Source organism: Orycteropus afer, unplaced genomic scaffold (genome assembly GCF_000298275.1).
Source record: "Orycteropus afer afer isolate SDZICR_OR568_19922 unplaced genomic scaffold, OryAfe1.0 scaffold00082, whole genome shotgun sequence".
NCBI lineage: Eukaryota > Metazoa > Chordata > Mammalia > Tubulidentata > Orycteropodidae > Orycteropus > Orycteropus afer.
In genome coordinates, this window is record NW_006921669.1 from 10,904,001 (window position 1) to 10,924,694 (window position 20,694).

Here is a 20,694-nt window from a genome sequence, read left to right on the forward strand (position 1 = left end):
ACCAGATCAGGTTTGTTTTTTTACCTTTTTGTCTGCAGTTTCTTGTCCTGATCAACAAAGGGTCAGATATACCTGGTGTATTTGGATATTTCTCTGAAGGGCACCGACTCCATCCGAAGATTGTATCTGGCCAGTACTTCCACACCACCAAAACAAAAATTGAGCAACTCAGACTTAGTCAAATTGGTATTTTTTCATCTTTCTTTTAAGGAGGGCTATTTTGTTCAGATGTGTCTGGTTTCCTTCACTGACTTTTCTGTCTCATTCTGTGTTCCAAATCCCATCCCCTCTTGTGGGGCCTTACTCTTCCTTTTGTTAGCTTTTTCTGCAATATCTTCAAGCTCTTTTTGACTGGCTCTGCCTATTAGCACTGAGATAGGCTCATTCCTTCTTGAACCCACATTCCCTTCTAACTGGTGCCCCAGCCAGCTCTTCCTTCAGATTCAAACTCCTGAAAAGCTTAGTGGCTCCACTTCTGTAGGGTTCATTCTCTCCTCAACCCACTGCAGTCTAATTTCTTTTACCACTCTTCTACCAAAACCACTCATGCTGAGTCACAAATGGCTTTTCAGTGTGACTCTATGTAACAGACCTTTTAAATCTCTATCTTACTTGACTCCTCGGTAGAATGTGACCCAGTTGTCCCCTCCTGCCTTGTTGGAATATTCACTCTTGGCTTCTGTGGCTCCATATCTTAGGTTTTCTTTGTGTTTCTCCAACTGCTTTTCTCCAGGCTACTTTGTAGGTTGCATTTCTTCTGCCTTTTCTTAAATGTGGTGGTCTCAGGGTTCCATCCGAGGCCTCATCTTCCCTTCCCTGTTTTTTCTCTTCCTCTCCCCCTCTTCTGGTCTCCCCTCTTCTCCCCTCATCTCCTCTCCTCTTTGAGTAATTGTGGCAGTCAAAATAACAAAAACAAACAAGCAAACCCTATGGTATGCTAAGGAGGCTAAGGCAGTTAAAACCCACAACTGTAGCATGGACAATTATTTCTTGTTCATGTCACATTCCAGGGAGGTCTGCCATATGTCCTCTCTAGTCTGGGGCCCAGGAGCTTTGGTAGCGTAGTGCCTAAGGCACTTGACTGCTAACCAGGAGGCTGGCGGTTCAAACCCACCAGCCACTCCTCGGAAGGAAGGTTGGGCAATCTACTTCCATAGTGATATCGCCTTGGAATCCCAAGGAAGGGTCACTATGAGTCGGGTCCGACTTGACGGCACATAACAACTAACAACACCAAGTCTGGGGCCCAGTCTCCACAGTGCAGCAAAGAGACTTTTCTGAAACACAAATCTGATTATAAATCTCCCTCTCCTGCAGACTTGCGACAGCTTCCCATGGACAACCTGGTCATGTCCAACCTTTTTAACATGGCTTAGATTACATCTGGCTCCTGTTTACAATGCTGTCTTCGTCTTTCTCCAAGTCCTAGAACTCTACACACCAGCTTGAGCAAACTAATTCCAGTTTCCCAGATGTGCTGAAGTCTCTCCTCTGGAGGCCTTGCACATTCTCTTTTCTCTCCCAACATGCTGTCCACCCAGTCTTCACCTTGGCTAGTTCCCTCAGATCTCTGCTTGTATTTCCCATCTCCAGTAGAAGTGTGTTCTGATTTCCCAAGACTGGGTTATATGTCACTTCTCTGTGCTCACATAACACCTGAGCTCACCTCTATGTGCACACTGTGTTGAGGTGCCTTCCCTACCAAAAAAGATGCTCCTTGAGGACAAGGCTAGTCCTCATTTTTTGTTGGGCTGAGAGCTGAGCCTAGTCCTGGCACTTATATAATAGGTGCTTGATAAATAAATATTGAATGAGTAAATGATTGGATATATTAATGGTCATAATCTTTTAGGAACCTCCAGAGAGTTTACCTTTATTTTACAAGACATTTGAATACGAGATAAAGGGCTAAGAATCTGGACCCCTGGGCTCTTAGTCCATTTTGCCTCTCCCATTCTATGGCCTTGGCAACTCACTTCATTTCTCTAGGCTTCAGATTTTTTCACCTGTAATATAATGAAATGAAAGTAAGTGAGCCTTAGTGAAGGACTGAGATTCTATTATTTTCACTGTGTTGCTTTGTGGATCCATCTTTATATATTGAAAGGCCTTATGTTTGCATTTTTATTTGTGTATTTTTTTGCATACGGATCTTGTCACATATCCATACTCCATAACCTTAATCATATATGTAGTATTCCACTGTGACTTTTCTGACTTCCTTAGTTCTTTTGGCTTTATCTAGACACAGACTTACTTGGGTGCAGGAATCTGACATTGTGGTATATGCAGACTGAATTTAGATCCTCAGTTTATGTATCTGTACTTTGTCCTGAGTGATGCTTGATCTTCTTTGATCTTCTTCCTATATGATTGCATCAGAAAGAATCCTTTGCCTTCACCATCTGTCCTTCCAAAATTACACTGCGATCAAGCGTGCACTTGTATAGCATGTGCCTAAGTTTGACAGGCATGCTGCTTTCTCCTAGGGTTGGACCCAGCTGGGCCATTTTTCCACAACACTCCAAATGAAGCCAGGTTGGACCCCTCAGATGCCAAATTTGTCGATGTCATTCATACAAATGCAGTTCACTTACTCTTTGAGTTTGGTAAGTGTTTAACAGAGAAAGAAACAGCATTGAAACTCAGAGGTTTTTTAAAAGTATTTACCCTACATTCATTTATTTTCAGGTGCTGGGACCATTAATGCCTGTGGCCACCTTGACTTTTACCCCAATGGAGGAAAGTACATGCCTGGATGTGGTGACTTAGTCACACCTCTATTTGAACTTGACTTCAATACTTATAAGAAAGGTAAATACTTTTTAATATATAAAGACCACTTGTATGTCATCACTCAGCTCCCTCCTTAGCTGAGATCCAACATCCTTTTGAATATATTTATATTTTAACCCCAAACAGATGCATATATGAAGTGCCCCCACCCCCCAGTTGTGAGATCTGCAAGGCCAGGGACCATGTCTTAGTTACCTTTACATCCTCAGTGTTGTGCACAATGCTTAGCATATAAACACAAAGTCCCTCAGTTTAAACCCAAAGAATGCACTCATTTATTCAACACGTATGTTTTTGAGTGCTTACTATGTACCAGGTATTATTCTAGGAACAGCAGATGTAGGAATGAATACAAAAGGCAAAATGTCTGCATTTTGAAATTTACATTCCAATCTGGAAGAAAAACAATAAACAAAGATCCTAAGTGCTAAGGAGACAAAACAATACACGGAAGAGAATGGGATGTTTTGGTGGCAGGGTGGGTAGAGGTGGGGAAAGGAGATTTTGGGTCGGAGGCCAGGAAGTCTTTCCTGAAAAGAGGACTCTTGAATAGAGATCTGAAGGAGAATTAGTCCTTGTAAATGCCTAGGGGGAAGACATTCCAGGTCAACAGGCACAGTGAGTGCAAAGGGCCTGGTGAGGAGCCCAACTGGCCAGTTCCAGGCAGTGAGGCAGCTCTTGTGGCTGGAGTAAAGTGGAAGAAAGGAGAGGAGTAAGCAGTGAAGTCGGACAGGGAACAAGGCAGAGGTGGATAATACAGGACTTGATGGATTATTCCAAGGACTCCAGCTTTTCTCAGGTGAGATGGGAGCTACGGGATGGTTCTGAGCAGAAGAGCGACGTGGTTTAACTTGCTTGTTAGCAGAAGTAATCTTGCATGCTGTACTCACAAATTCAGTGAATAGCATTTAATGTTTTATAGGAGTTGCCAATAATAGTAATATCTATAGGACACTTATTTCTAAGACACCAAAGTGTTATTATTTGGGAATTCCATTCCCTTCTATCTCTACATGTCATCATAACATAAGATAATGATGCATAATATGCCATACATAATATATAATACATGACATAGTATATATGATGATATGGTAGTATCATGATATGATATAGAATAGAACATTTTTGTGACTCATAAAAATAACTGATAACTCATAACTGAATGCACTATAGATTTTTGACTTTTAATTGGAGATTTTTAGTCAAGCAAGCGTTTTCCAGTTTGGCAAGTGGGAGTTACCCAGAACCATAAGTAGCCTTACCTAACTTTATGAAATCATTGGGCACAGAAAGAATGTATGACTCACCTTGTGATGAGTAAACATCTGGATTTTTCATATGACTATTTTTACACTAAAGATCATGACATTGAGAGTGGCTTGGATCTCCTCTTCATTAGAGATAAATTACAGAGTTCTGGTATTTTTCATAGAGTAAATATGATGTACAATGACAGCTTTTTTAAAAAAACAAAACTGATGCATCTACAGATACTTAAAACAAGAATTACAGCCAATCCCACTTAGTAGAAATAAGTAAAATTCAAACAAAATAAAGCCTATGTAAGACTTATTTCTCTTGTATTTTTCCATATTGTGATTTAAAATTCTTTCCGGTAGGATAAAATATAGACCATAAGACTTCTTTACATAACTGTAACTACATTAGGTATTATACATAGAGCATTTGAGATTTTGTCAAGGATTAATTAAAGAAAAGTATTGGTCCTAAGCTATAATTTTGAAACACTGTAAGATTTCCTATAACTTAACTAGATTAAAAGTATGTTTATCATTCACATTAAGCCTTTGGATGAGTTTTAAGGCTTCCCAATATTCTATTTTACATTATACTTATTATTAAGAAACCATTTAGTTTTAAAATCCAGAGTTCACTATATTCTAATGAACCATCTTTTCTAAATCACAATTAATTGGGAATATCAATCTGTATATGTAATAACCTGATGTAATAGAAGGATTTGTTTTTTAAAAAAAAATGCCAAGTATTGATCTCTGCTGACTAGACTCCATTTCTGAATCATGTGTCTCCATTATCCATTGCAATCATTTTACTGCTCATGATTCTACGGGTCAGGATTCAGGCGGAGTTCAGAAGAGACTGCTCAGGGTGATGTCAGCTGGGTTGACTCATGTGATTGCATCTTTCTGGGGGCTGGGCTAGATGGGAAAGCCCAAGGTGGCCTTGTCACATGTGTGGAACTTTGGTACTAATTGCCCTCCAAGTAACTTCTCTCCCCACAAAGTCTGTTACCCTTCAGGGCCTCGCTTCCCAGCCATATAGTCTGGATTTCTTTACATGGTGGCTGGGTTCTGAGAGAGTAAGAGTAGAAGCTGCAAGCCCTCTTAAGGCCTAGGCCCTAGAACTTAACCAGGTCACTTCCTCCACAGTCTATTGGTCAAAGCAGTCATGAGAGGCGTCATATCCAGGGGAGTGATAAAATAGGGGCAATCTCTTGATGGAAGGAGTGGTAACACGATATTGTAAAAGGGTAACCAAAAAATGAAAAAATAAAAACCATACTCACTGCCATCAAGTTGATTGCAACTCATAGCAAGCCAGTCTTGGGCTTCCGAGGAGGTATCTCTATGGAAGTGGATGGTCCAGAGCCCATTATTCTCATATAACGACCTACCACATGGACCATCTTTCCAATGAGCTATACAGTTTAGTTGATCTTTAAGAAATGAGATTTTGAGTCAAAATCTCATTTCTTAAAGATCAGCTAAACTGTACAAGTCACTGGAAGAATGGTCTATGCCATAGAGTAAGAATATTGCTTATGCAAGGTCAGGAAAGCAGAAATTACTAGAACACAATGACAATGTCAGAGGGCACAAATGTATTTAGATTATGTTATTTATTGCAATGAGAGCTCTGGTGGTGTAGTCCCTAAGGCACTTGACTGCTAATCGGAAGGCTGGCATTTCAAACCCACCAGCTACTCCTCAGAAGGAAGGTTGGACAATCTACTTCCGTAGTGGTACTGCCTCGGAAACCCAAGGAGGGATCGCTATGAGTCGGATCTGACTCGATGGCAGTGAGTAGTAATGGTGTTTTTTGCAATATCCTAATTATTGGTGGCAGTGATATCATGCCTGACAATGACAAAACTCATATGATATTAGCCTTCTTTGTAATACGCCCACCTCCCTCATCTCTAAACTGAGCTAAAGGTAAACACTGGGTAATGTTGCTGGCTATTTTGTGACTGAATAAGAGAGAATTCAGTCCTTGTCACAGGAAAGGGGAAACAGAATTAATTGGTCTAAGGTGGAGATGCTGCGGGCACAGAGATTCTTCAAGCTCTGAATGCTTTTGGCAGAGATTCGGGGAGCACTTGGGATATTAGGGTCAGAGGACAAGGCCATCTATACTCACTTTTGCTTCTTTGCCCTGCTTGAATGTCCCTTTAGATTCACACAAAGAATTCTTTGGTGCAAAGACAATGATACGAACATACTGATGGAGGCCATGTAATATCCAAGCCTGCACACAAAGCCTGGCTGTCTAGCCCCTCTAAATGCAGAAGCTACCATTTGAATTTAAGAAATAGTTCATGCTATCTGTTGTCAGTCAGAGGCTGTCAAGTTAATTGGCTATTTTTTTTTTTTTTTTTTTGCAGAAGCGGCTTCTTTCTTTGATTGTAACCATGCCCGGAGTCATCGCTTTTATGCTGAAAGCATTCTCAATCCTGATGCATTTATCGCTTATCCTTGTAGATCTTACGAATTTTTTAAAGCAGTAAGTAAAGCACTTTGCAGTGGAATTTAATTATCAACTCATTTTTTGGAACATGATCCGCCAAGTAAAAGTGAGGGCTTGGAGAACAGGGCAAAAAATGTGTCTGCCATTTGGAGAGATAATGAATTGTTTCTTTGCTGATACTGAACGGCAGCTGAGACTGCTGAAGGGCTGGAACGACTCAACCAACTATTTGTATTCTGTTTGTTTCAGCTGTTTTGAAGATTCTATCCAATTTTGCTTTTTTGGCCATTTGTTATGCAGTAATTAGATGCTACTGTGTAACAGGCATTAGTCCAGGGCAAAAATTTTTCTGTGCGTATATTTTAAATGTCATCTCCAAAGATGCCCTGGGAAGGAGGCAGCAATCAATAATTACAGCACAACATATTACTATGTACTTGGAACCTGGGAACTATTTTATTAAGGTTTAATTATTCATGCACAGCAGCACGAAGGCATCAGTAGCTCACAGGAGTGCTGCACAGATCGATACGTGACAAAATACCAAATCTGATTTTGCCTGAATCATAAAGCACAGAGTGCCAGGTCGGAGCTTAATGCATTTTTCATTGGAGTATCACTGTGAAAAGGAGAAAGAAAATCTATTTTGTGGTAGAAGTGAAAAATATTTTTGTTGTCCTGCTTTGGAGACTTAATCCCATTTTCTCAGGATAGAGAACATGAGGTTTCCAGCGAAGTTTATTGTCAGTAACAGCACTTTGTGAGTAAGTGCGCTGTTAGGACAGGGGCGGGCCTCACCCTCTTGTAGACGTTGTAGACCATGGTGGGTGGGTGTGCTCAGGCTCTCCTTGTCTGCTCAGCCTCGAGGGTTTGTCCTTACTCCTAACGTGCCCTGGGGAACTGCTATTCTCAGGAAGCTTGATAGCACTTTGGAATATCCCAACCACTGGCGTTTCCCAGATGAATCCTCTTTTTCCACACCTGCCCCTTCCTTGTGCACTGATGCAGCACTGAGAGGCTAAGAGGCCATGGCATTCCCTCTGCTGATGGGGGTGCCAGAGTCATAGACGGTTCAGAGGTAATGAGGATACAGCCAGAGTGCAGAGCACTCAGGAGCTGACTCAGGCACCTGGTGAGTGCTAATTTTGGTTAAACACTAGAGTACATCACATCAATTTCTTTGACATGTTTTATTGTACTTTTACCCAAATAGTTTTTTTTTTTTTTTTAAAGCAAGGGTCAGGGGCAGGGGTGCTTGTGTCAGAGTGAGAAAGTCTAGGCTGACATTCTGGCCTCTCCTCTCATTAGACAAGGGCCGTTAGACAAATTGTTCAGCTTCTCTGTAATTCCCTTTGTTCATTTGTGAAATAGGGAGACTAAGAGCCCCTATCTCACAGGGATTGTCTGAGTATTAAATTAGCAAATGCACAGTGTTGAGAACAGTGCCTAGCGTGTGGTTAGCACTCAATGAATATGAACCCTTATTATTATGATCTCCCTTTATTAAAAATGGAATTTAAATGGTGTGTTACTACAGTCTTAGAATGTGTCTATAGTTTACAAATTTAAAAGTCCAAAATCTAAAATAGCAAATATTCAATCACTTGCTACCCAGATTGTTAAAAAGTTAACACATTGTTAGTTTTGCTTTAGATTCAAAAATGTGCAGATAAAATTAAAGCATTGAAGTCCCTTATATTCTTCACTCCCTCCCCTAAGGCAGAATTTGAAGTGTGTTTGACGTATATCAAATAAACGGGATCATACTGTGTAGCTTTATGGATTTGCAGTTTTCATTCAATATTATAATCTTGAGCTCTACACTGATGTCTATAAATCTAGATTTTGTAGGAATCAACCACAATTTATTTATTCCCCTACTGATGTGCATTTTGGATATTTCCAGTTTTATTATTAAAAGAAATGCTTCTGTAAACACCCCTTTACGTATCTCCTTGGACTTGGGTGGGAGTTTCTTTATGACACATATTAGAAGGGAAATCGTCAAAGCATATGTGCACTTGCATCTTTATTAGATATTATCAACTTGCTGTCTACGACGTCTATCAGTTTACACTCCCATCAGTAGGAAACGAGAATTCCTCTACTTTGTCTTCACCGGTACTTGGTGGTGTCAGTTGTTTTATTTTTTTTTCAGTTCTGCTGAATATGAAGAATAGGAAGGAACATACTAGCACACACATGCATTTAGCTGACTTCAATTCAATATGAAACATCTGCTGGGAACCTTAAAAAATTATTCTTAAAGGAGGATTGCATAACTATGCAAAAGCATTACAAACAGCTTTTTTAGACATTAGGAAAATAAGTATAGAAATGTCAAAAAACACCCCTACAGGGTAGATGATCCCCTGAAATGAGTGCTCTGAAAGAATCTTGAAACCTTATACCAAAAATGTCCCTGAAGTCTTCTTAAAACCAAACAATAGTTTAACTCAACTAGTAAAAAATGTCTGCCTTGAACATTGTGCTCTCATAAGAACTAGCTTTAAAAAAAAAAAAAAAAAACCAAACTCACTGCCATTGAGTCGGATCCGACTCATAGCAACCCCTCCTTGGGTTTCTAAGTCAGTATCTCTATGGAAGCAGATTGTCCAATCTTCCTTCCGAGGAGTGGCTGGTGGGTTTGAACCTCCAATCTTCTGGTTAGCAGTCAGATGCCTTAGGCACTCTGCCACCAGAGCTCCTACTTTATAGGATCAAATTAACAACAGCAACTCCAAAGATTGGCTAGGAAACTTAAAGGGCAGTGGGTTTGTGTTAATGAAGGAGGAACAACCCAGAAGGGAGGATAAGAATGATCCCACAACTCCAAGAATGTCATCCAGCTCACTGAATTGTACCTGTGGGAACTGTTGCACGGTGTGTGTTTTGCTCTCACAACAACAAAATGAGTAACATTTGGGAAAAGAAAAAAAAAAAAAAAACATTCCTACAAATCTTAAAAGGAGCACAGGACATGGTTGTTCCTACTGGCCCCCAGTGTCTTGTTTTTATTAGCATTTCCATGATAAATATTGAGGCTGAGTGTTCTTTACATCGTTATCGACTACTCAAGTTTCCTCTCACGTGGATTATCTCTTCATATCCTTCACCCATTTTCATAATAGACAGTTTAGTCTTTTCCTCTCAGTTCTTTTTGTTTTGTTTTGTTTTTGAAAATTGTCAACTTAGTCATTTTTGAATGCATATACTTTACTTAGATTCCAAAGATTTATCATGAGTTTATCAAAGAGAAAAATTTCTATTTACATAAATAACTACTTCTTATTTTCTATCACCAGGGGAAGTGCTTCCATTGTCCCAAAGAAGGTTGCCCAACGATGGGTCACTTTGCTGATAGAGTTCACCTCCAAAGCATGAAGCATAATAGAGCATATTATTTTTTAAACACAGGGACTTTTTCCCCATTTTCCCGTAAGTATTACTAACTAAGTTTTACTGTAATGCTTTAAGGTACCTATCTTAAAATATTCAAGTTTTTACCCAGTGTCTACTAAGTACTGGGCATTAGAACAGGCCCTGAGGATCCAATGAAGAACAATGCACTGAAGACCGTCACCAAGTGTAGGCAGTGGAGAAGGAAACAAATACAATCTCAGCTTCAATCCCAAGTAACAGACTTCATGCCCCGAGACATTCAGGGAACTCGGAACACAAAGAAGGAAATTCTACAGCCAGGTCAAGAAACCTGAGGGAAAGTGATTTCTAAACTGAATCCTGAGAGATGAAGAAGAGGGAGAAGAGGAGGAGTATGTTAGGAAGAAGGAACAATAATGTAGAAGGAACAATAATGTAAATGGTGGAGGTAAGAAAGAGCAGAACTAAAGGAAGCTGCCCTTGAGGAACAGGAGAGAACCAGGTGAAGGGTAGTATGAGATGAGGTGGGAGAGGTAAGTTGAGAATGAAGGGCCTTTTGTTCCATGTGGAGAGTTTGGACTTTTTTTGTGCGGGTCAGTAGAAAGCCCTTCAAGGGTTATATGGATTAGAACATCACTCTGGATGCTGCATGGGTTAGAGGGGACAAGATGAAGGCAGGTGCCTGTCAGGCAGTTGTCACGACACTCCAGACAGAAAGGGAGAGAGAAGTGAAGAGATTACACAGATGGTTAGGTAGTAGACGCTAAGTGGAACTTGGTGAACAGTTTTGAGGAACGCAGAAGAGGGAGAAATCAAAGGCTGGTTCTGGCTGCACAGGTGATGTGGCGTTCCCTGAGGTGAACCAGTGGAAGAGAGGCTGGTTTGAGTAAAATGAGAGGTTCAGTTTCTCTTGTGTCACATTTAAGGTCCCTTTGGGGCTTGGGAGTGTGCATACCCACAGGGCAGTGGGAGATAGGGGTCTGAGCCACTGGAGAATGGATGTGGTGTGGAGATAGAGGTTTGGGTAACACCTGTGTCTAAACAGTAATCTACTATGAAGGTGGGTAATGTAACTACCCATGAAGAGTGTGTCAAATGAGATGAAAAGAAAGCAGAGAAAGAAGGCCCTGCAAAGGAGACCGAGGAATGGGCAGAGAGGGTTGTTTGAGGAGCCAAAGGAAGAAACACAATGGAGAAGGGAGTATGCATTCACCACACCAACATGCTGCAAGGCCAACAGAGACGAGGGTTCTAGGGGCTCACTATGCATTCACACCAACATGCTGCGAGGCCAACAGAGACAAGGGTTCTAGGGGCTCACTGCATGAAGCACAGTTCAGTCCTGGGTGGGCTTAGTGAGAGTGGTTTCAATGGAGAGGTGACAGCAGGAGTGGGAGCCATATTTCGGAGAAATGGGTTGAGGAGAGGAAAAGGACTCATTGGCAGTGATTCACTCAATGGATTGATTAATTTTCTCTGATAGTGCCCCCCTTTTTTACGTTTTTCAAATTTTATGAAGAATTGCATTTTTCAAAGTTAAAATCATTAAGCTTACAACAATGTCAGGATACAGGATGAAACTCTTTTTACCTGTAGATTTTTAAAAAGTGACACTTAATCACGTGTAAGGGAATTATGCTATTGCCAGGCACAGTGCAGACCCAGACCTATGCAAACATGTGCTGACTAAGCATTGCTAGCATATGTCACTGTAGGAGAGCAAGAAACAGTTCACTTTGCCTCTAAGTGGTTATAAGACAGGACGTCTTGCCCATAAGGTCTTCTAGAATGTGTTTTTTTTTTTTTTATTTTGACTGTGAAACTGTGGTAAATAAAAGACATGGCTTTAGAATGTGTACATGTCACAGAATGCAAAGGAAATTAGCGAAAGATGACAAACAACTTCCATTTTAAAAAGTCATGAAAATGTCTGGAGAATTAACAAAGTTCCTTCTGGAAAGACTGTTAAACACTTTACCTTTGGACAATTAGAGCGTGAGCGTTGCTGCATTAGGTTGTATTTTTCCCCATGTATCTGGAGCCGCGCTCTGCTTTGACCCGGTGACACACACGTATGTGAAAGCGCGCAGGATGCTCTGCATTGCTAGTATTGTTAACCCTTCACTTTCTTGTCTTGTCTTCTCTTTATTTCCAGGTTGGAGGCACAAATTGTCTGTCAAACTCAGTGGGAACAATGTCACTCAGGGGAGCATATTTCTCCGTGTAGGTGGAATGACTCGGCAAACGGGGGAGCTGGAGATAGCCAGGTAGGCCTGAGAGCGAGGAGCTGGCAGCTAACACGGTGCGGGTGCCCAGGAAAGGCTCAGTTAGACAGCTTATGAAGCAGCATGGTCTCCTCTTCTCCGACAATACCACAGGCTACCATGCAAGCTTCGATTTTTCTTTTTACTTCCAGTTTTCCAGGTAACTAAGTAACTAACTCACTGCCATGGAGTCGGATCCGACCCATAGCAACCCCTCCTTGGGTTTCCAAGGTGGTATCACTGCGGAGGTAGATTGCCTAACCTTCTTTCCGAGGAGTGGCTGGTGGGTTTGAACCATCAGCCTTCTGGTTAGCGGTCAAATGCCTTAGGCACTACGCCACCAGGGCTCCCGGTTTTCCAGGTATAAAGTAGAAATCCTAATACCTGTTTTTGCAACAATTCCAGGTGGAAACTAAAAACGTTAGGAAATAGATGTGAGACTATGTTGTTGTTGTTGTTGTTATGTGCCCTCGAGTCAGACCCAACTCATAGCAACCCCTCCTTGGGTTTCCGAGGCAGCGTCACTGCAGAAGTAGATTGCCCCATTTTCCTTCCAAGGAGTGGCTGGTGGGTTTAAACCGCCGGCCTTCTGGTTAGTAGTCAAGTGCCTTAGGCACTATGCTACCAGATAGATCTCAATAATAAAGCAAGTGGAATAAAAATGAACAATGGCATATATAAAATATATTTTAATCCAGTCCACTTGATATTATGCAAATTGGAGGATCCATCTTTATATCTGTGGGTCATAACTTACATATGAAAGTTTTAAATGTACATCAATTGCTTACATTTCTAATAATCTCTGAGTGGTACCCATAGAGATAGGACATGTGTTGGAACAGTCATTGTTAGGAATCAGTACAGATGTTCACTGTGTGCCTCTTGCCAAAGTCCCCTTTTATCTTGCATTTTTCTTGTTGTCGTTATGTGCCATTGAGTCAAACCCGACTCATAGCGACCCCTCCTTGGGTTTCCGAGGCAGTATCACTACAGAAGTAGGATTGCCCAACCTTCCTTCCAAGGAGTGGCTGGTGGGTTTGAACCACCAGCCGTCTGGTTAGCAGGCAAGTGTCTTAGCCACTATGCTACCAGAGCTCCTTAGATTTCATTTAATCAACCAGAGCATTTTATATTATGTATCTCACCTCCATTGTTTAATTCCGTAATTCATTTCAGAATTAACATTACACACACTAACTAGACGCTGTCCTTTGCAAACAGATTAATGGATTAGATGTTTTGCTTCTATGACTTCCATTATCTTCAAATAATGGGCAAAGACTCAGAAAGCCAAGCTTTTATTGTTGTTTTGTCAGTTGCAGGATGCATTGGTTTAATCACTCTGGCAGAGTTTCTGCACGTCATCTTAGTGTTCTGTTGGTGATCTTCCACACCCTTCGTTGATGCAGAGTGTCTCCCACCAGTTTGCTTCATTCCTCCTCAGCTTAGCCAGGTTATGCCATTTGCGTTCGCCACCATTGAATAGGTCCCCCTCTTCTCCCTCTTCCTGACTGTGCCTGTGTTGATGCAAATACTCTTCCCTGTCTTGGCATATCTTGTCTCTACCTGTTCTTCACAACTCCACTAAGTCATCCCTCTGGTAGCAATTTCACACAAGAGTGTGCCTATGGCTATGTGGGTGCTTAGGTGGCCCCATTCACAAAGGCAGGCACCTGGCCTGAGGGCAGGTGGGGATGAATAGGCAGTACCTGCCTAACCCTTTTAAGATTTGTAGGAGTGTCTTGATATTTCCATACTTCTTTTGGTATTGTCTAAAGAAGCTGTTTGCAATGTTGCATAGTTACCCAATCCTCTTTTAAAAATAATTAAGCATGTAAGCTTCCCAGCCGAGATCTCATCTTGATAAAAAGTCAGCTGAATGAATTTTTACGCTACTCCATCTTCCTCTTCAGTCAAGCTTTCAGAGTCTAGCTTCACCATAGATTATGTCATAGTTGTTTGGGCTTCTAATGGCACTTCAAAGTAGGGCTACATTGTACGGGCACTGAGTGAAGGCAGTTCAGGGAGCAAGGGAGATTACCCTTAAGAAACTGAAAATAAAATTGCCTTCTGTGAATTAAATCAATAAATTCTGCACATCATGGAATAAAACAAGCCCTATTCATCTGTCACTTTGTGGTGGCTTGTGTGGTGCTGTGATGCTGGAGGCTATGCCACCCATATTTCAAATAGCAGGAGGGTCACTCATGGTGGACAGGTTTCAGCTGAGCTTCCAGACCAAGACAGACCAGGAAGACGGGCCTGGCGATCTGCTGAAAAAATGGACCCGTGAAAACTTTGTGAAAAACAGTGCACTACTGCCTGAGGCAGTGCCACGAAATGAGTCTCAGGTTTGAAGACACGCCAGCAACGACTGGCGAAGAGCAGCCTCCTCAGACTCGAGGTGCCCTTAATGACATGCATGGACTAAAGCTTTTGGGACCTTCGTTTGCTGATGTGACAAGACTCAAAATGAGAAGAAACAGCTGCAAATACCCATTAATAATTGGAACATGGAATATAGAAAGTATGAATAGGAAAATTGGAAGTTGTCAAAAATGAAATGGAATGCTTGAAGATCAATATCTGAGGTGTTAGTGAGTTGAAGTGGACTGGTATTGGCCACTTTGATTCAGATACCCTACGGTCTACTATGCCAGGAATGGCAAATTGAAGAGGAACTGCATCTCTTATGTTACATTTCTTATGTTCTCTTAGGTTACAGGAAAAACAATTGTTACCTACAAAGGGAAACCAATGACTAAACTTTGATTTCTCAGCATAAACCATGCAGGCAAGAAGGCAATGGGCTGACACATGTAAAACTCTGAAAGAAACAAAATTGCCAGCCAAGAATTATAAATTGTCCTTCAAATACAATGATGAAATTAGGACATTTCCAGATAAATGAAAATTAAGGAAATGTGTAAAAACCAGACCAACCTTATAAGAAATACTAAAGGGAGTCCTTCAGATAGAGAATCAACATCAGACAACAAGTTGAGATTAAGACACAGAACAACATTACCCAGTGACAAAGCCAGGTAAAGAGTTTTCAAAAAATAAAATAAAACAAAAATGAAGACTGAAAGTAGGGAATGGGAGATGTGTCAATCTGTAAATTATAGCTTCACAACAAAAAAAGGGAATGTTGTAATTACAGAGCTTCTCTATGAAGAGGAAATCAAAGCAATATCAAAAGATAGAACAGACTGTTTAAAACTTAGAAAAATAATAAATTACAGAGTAACTACCAGGCTAATTAATAAAAGCACACATACACACACACAGAGAGAACACACACACAAAGTGCAACAAAAAGCAGTAAATTCATACTTATGGATAATTGCACTGAGTGTAAGTGAATTAAATGCACCCAGCAAGAGACAGAGAGTAGCAGAATGGGTAAGAAAGCATGACTCATCAAAATGCGGCTACAGGAGGCACACCTTAGACACAAATATAAAAATAAACTAAAAAAATCAAAGGATAGGGAAAACAATTAAACGACAAACAAAAAACAGCATCAGTGGCAATATTAATTTCTGATAAAACACACTTTAAGCCAAAGACTAGCATAAGAGACAAGGAAGGTCATTATATAATGATTAAAGGTTCAGTCCAACAAAAGGACACAATCAAAACAAATATCTGGACACCCAATGATAGACCCAAAACACACAACAATCTTCAACAAGACTGAAAAGCGACATAGGCAGCTCCACAGGAGGAGACTTTAACACACCACTTTCCATAAAAGACAGAACAACTAGGAAGAAACTCAACAGATACAAAAGATCTAAACAACATAATCATCCAATCTGATCTCATAGACATATACAGAAAACTCAGCTAACAATAGCCCAGTACACATTGCTTTCCAGTACACATGGAACCTTATTCAGACTAGACTATATGTTAAGTCAAAAAGCAAGCCTCAGTAAATTCAAAAGCATCAAAATAATACAAAGTATCTTCTCAGATTACAATGGTATAAAATTAGAAATCAATAACAGAAAGAACAAGGGAAAAAAATAAAATACAAGGAAACTGGATAAACCCAGCACAATTTTTAAAAAAAGTATCTGTTCACCATTTAATAGGTTTCACCCCCATTATCAAAGATCGGCTATCTATAAATGGATGGCCTTACTTATGGGTTCTTAATTCTGGTCCACTGGTCTACATGTCTGTCAATGTACCAAATCCAGGTTGTTTCATCTGCCACGGCTGTATAGTAGGTTTTGAGATCTGGGACTGTGAGGTTTCCTACTTTGTTCTTCTGTGGTGCTGGCAAAACTGGATATCCATTCACAGAAAAATTATACCTCATGCCATATACAAAAACTAACTCAGGGTGGATCAAAGACCTAAATGTAAAACCTAAAACTCTAAAGATCTTGGAAGAAAAAATGGGGGCAAACTTAGGGGCTCTAATTTGTGGCATAAATAGTCTATCAAATGTAACTAAAAATGCACAAGCAGCAGAAGATAAACTAAACTACTGGGCTCTCCTAAAAAGTAAACACTTACGTGCACTGAAAGACTTCTCCAAAAGAGTAAAAAGAGGGCCTACAGAGTGGGGAAAAACATTTTGGGAATGACATATCTGACAAGACACTACTCTCTAAATTTTATGGACAATTTCAGAAAGAATCGGTCGATGTTCAACTATTTCAGGAGGTAGCGGGTTATCAAGAACTGATGATACTGAAGAAAGAAGCTTAGGCTTCACCGAAGGAACTGGTGAAAAAACAGGCTCCAGGACTGATAGGTACCAGTTGAGATGTTTCAACAAACAGACTCAGTGCTGCAAGCACTCACTTGTCTATACCAAGAAACTTGGAATACAGCTAACTGGCCAACTGACTAGAAGAGATCCATATTTGTGCCCATTCCAAAGAAAGGTGATCCAACACGGTACAGAAATTATTGAACAATACCATTATTATCACAGGCAAGAAAATTTTTGCCTCGGATAATTGAAAAATGGTTGTAGCAGTACATTGACCAGGAAATGCCAGAAATTAAAGCTGAAATCAGAAGAGAACGTTGAACAAGTGGTATCATTGCTGATGTTAGATTGACATTGACTGAAAGCAGAGAATATCGGAAAGATATTTACCTGTGTTTTAATGACTATGCAAAGGGATTTGACTGTATGGATCATAAGAAATTATGAATAACATTGTGAAGAACTTGAATTCTAGAACCCTTAATTGTGCTCATGTGGGACCTGTACCAAGAGGCAGTCATTTGAACAGAACAAAGGGATACTGTGTGGTTTAAAATCAGGAAAGATGTGCATCAGGTTTATGTCCTCTCACCATACTTAATCTGTATACTGAGCAAGTAATTCAAGAAGCTAGACTGTATGAAGAATGCAGCATCAAGATTGGAGGAAGACTCATTAACAACTCACTCTATGCAGATACACAACTTTGCTTGATGAAAATAAAGATTTGAAGTGCTTACTGATGAATATCAAAGACTACAGCTTTTGGTATGGATTATACCTTAACATAAAGAAAACAAAAATTCTCACAACTGAACCGATAGCCAATATCATGATGAACAGGAAAAATACTGAAGTTGTCAAAGATTTCATTTTACTTGTATCTATCATCAACACCCATGGAAACAGCAGTCAAAAAACCAAAGGACGTGCTGCATTGGGCAATCTGCTGCAAAAGACATCTTTAAAGTGTTAAAAAGTAAAGATGTCACCTTGAAGACTCAGGTGCACCTGACCCAAGCCATGGTATTTTTCAGTCACCTCATATGTATGTGAAAACTGGATAATAAATAAGGAAGACTGAAGAATTGATGTATTTGAATTATGGTGTTAGTGAAGAATAATGAACATATTCTTCACTGTATATTCTGGAGTGCCAGAAGAATGAACAAATCTGTCTTGGAAGAAGTACAGCCAGAATGCTCCTTAGAAGCAAGGATGGTGAGACTTTGTCTCACTTAGTATGGACATATTATCTGGAGGGCCCATTCCCTGGAGGATACCATACTTGGTAAAGTAGAGGGTCAGCAAAAAACACGAAGCCCCCCCACAAGATCAGTTGACAGACACAGTGGCTGCAACAATGGGCTCAACAAACTTGGAAGAGGTTGTGAAATGCGAATGACACAGGTCCGGGCAGTTTTGTTCTGTTACACAGAGGGTCACTATGAGTCAGAACCAACTTGACAGAACCTAACAACAGCAACAGGAATAGCAACACACATGCATTTATTCAATGAACATTTAAGTGTCTCCTGTGTGGTAAGAGGAGACCTGGTGGCACAATGATTAAAGCACTCACATGCTAGACGAAAAGATCAGTGGTTCTAACTCACCAGCCACTCCATGGAAGAAAGATATGGCAGCCTGCTTCCATAAAGATTTACAGCCTTGGAAACCCTTTGAGGAAGTTCTACTCTATTCTACAGGGTTGCTATGAATCAGAATCTACTCACTGGCAATAGGTTTGGTTTTTTGGTATTGGGAGGCAGGAATTGTTCTGACTGCTGGGATACAAACACAGTTCCTACTTTCATGTAGCTTATATTCCTTCTAGTAGAGGAGACAGACAATAAATTACCAAATGAATAAGTAAAAGAAGATGGTAGTAAGAATTATGAGGAAAATAAGGCAGGTGATGTACCAGGGATCAGTGAGGGTACTAGTTTAGATTAGACTGCAGCTTAATCAGTTACTAACTACAACTTAATTTATTTTACTAACACAACCAAAGGACTTTATCATCAGAAAGAGGGTGATTATCACTGGATAGACAACATGAGGAGTCAAGTAGTCCTTATGAAGGTAAAAGGTGTTGATTTGGAGGACATACGTAGTCTGGGCCATAGTGAAGGGCTTTTGCCTCGTGGGGAGGGAAGGTTTCATCTGGTCTCATTTTGGCTTGGAGGGAACATGTCCCAAGATAATCCACCTCTTTCTGCTTGTTGCCATCTTCAGCAAAACACCTTCTGATTACTAGTTTGGTTACCCATGTTCCTTTACCTGGATAAAGTAGGTGCCAGGGTTCTGGTAGCAGATCATGTGGTTAATCAAAAGGAAGCATTTCCTCATTATGAACTGATAAACAGGCTTCTGGTTTATAGATTAGTCTTATCTGAATTGCATCTGTCATTGATAGTTTGATCATTTCCCAGTGTTAATAAAATCTGTTTTCTGAGATCACCAAGCCAAGACCAACCCTTTCACAATGGGAAATTCATTGAGGTAATGCCTCTCTAGGCACCACTTGGAAGTCAGCTAGCCAAGTTTCTTGTTCACCTCACCCTTCTTTCAAGCTGCAGAACCATACTGTTCTGAAACAGTAATCAGTGTGAATGGAAAGAACTCATTCCACGGTCCACAGAGATGTCTTCTTTTGCTTCAGTATTATAGGTACTTAGTGAAAACTTATGAGTCTTATTTTTCTGTTTACAGTAGAAAACTTAAGCCAGGCATGACTTATACAAAATTAATTGATGCAGACATTAATGTTGGAAACATTACAAGTATTGAGTTCAGGTGGAAGGAACATTCACTTGGAGATTCTCAGAATAAGTTGGGAGCAGAAATGGTGATAGATGTATCCGGAAAATATGGATTTAAGTAAGTATTACTTTTTCCTTTGCATTTCTAAGTACAGTTTACATTTTATAAATAGTATTTAAAACCTAATTTAATATTTGCAGCTAGTATAAAAATTTGTACACCAGGAAATTTTGCAATTACAAGTGATTGAGAAATCAAACTATATTTGTAAAAGTATTTACAAAATAATAATTAATCTCTAAGTTACAGAACTATGATATCTTTTCATTTTCCTTGAAACATATGAAAACACATTTTTTCCTTTAAATTTTTCAGATCTACCTTCTGTAGCCAGGATTTTGTGGGCCCTAATATTGCCCAGGTTCTGACAACATGCTAATTCCAGATACAATCTGAATGGATGTATTCAGTGGGAGCAAAGGACAAAATTAAGAATTTTCTTTCTACTGGTATCTGGACCCATCGCAACCCTTGTAAATGAGATAGAAAAGTATAGTTGTTTTGTGGGTTTTGCTTGTTTGTTTATTTTTCTATATAGAATGTTCTTTGCATTGATAAAATTTTATGTGTGCCTTGAAGACAGTTTCTGAGCCCTGGGACTGAATATAGTCCTGTGATCTATAGGAATTTGGATATCGGTGACAAAATAGACGATTCGTGTTAGAATGTCCCTGAATAAGAGGGAAAAGTGTAGCTGCAAGTGAGCCTTGGTCTGGTTGAGTTTTTGAAGTATGTTTCTAAAATGATTTAAAGAGTATTTATTGTTAATTTGTACTGAGACAAATTTTGAACGTATTTCATGATATATGTTGTTGTTACGTGCCGTCGAGTCTGACGCAACTCATAGCGACCCCTCCTTGGGTTTCTGAGGCAGTATCACTACGGAAGAGGAGGAGTGGCTGGTGGGTTTGAACCGCCAGCCATCTGGTTAGCAGGCAAGTGCCTTAGCCACTATGC

General features: G+C 40.2%; 1 protein-coding gene across 1 annotated transcript in view; it reads left to right on the forward strand.

Moving 5' to 3' along the window:
• PNLIPRP3 (pancreatic lipase related protein 3) overlaps window positions 1–20,116 on the forward strand; it is a 51,853-nt gene extending 31,737 nt beyond the window's left edge. Inside the window, exons 6-12 of the mRNA XM_007941619.1 lie at window positions 2,490–2,609; window positions 2,692–2,814; window positions 6,446–6,564; window positions 9,834–9,966; window positions 12,065–12,176; window positions 19,627–19,794; window positions 20,053–20,116. Of these exons, the coding sequence (XP_007939810.1) occupies window positions 2,490–2,609; window positions 2,692–2,814; window positions 6,446–6,564; window positions 9,834–9,966; window positions 12,065–12,176; window positions 19,627–19,794; window positions 20,053–20,116 (839 nt within the window). The remainder of the gene's footprint in view (window positions 1–2,489; window positions 2,610–2,691; window positions 2,815–6,445; window positions 6,565–9,833; window positions 9,967–12,064; window positions 12,177–19,626; window positions 19,795–20,052) is intronic.
• Window positions 20,117–20,694: the final 578 nt, after the last annotated feature.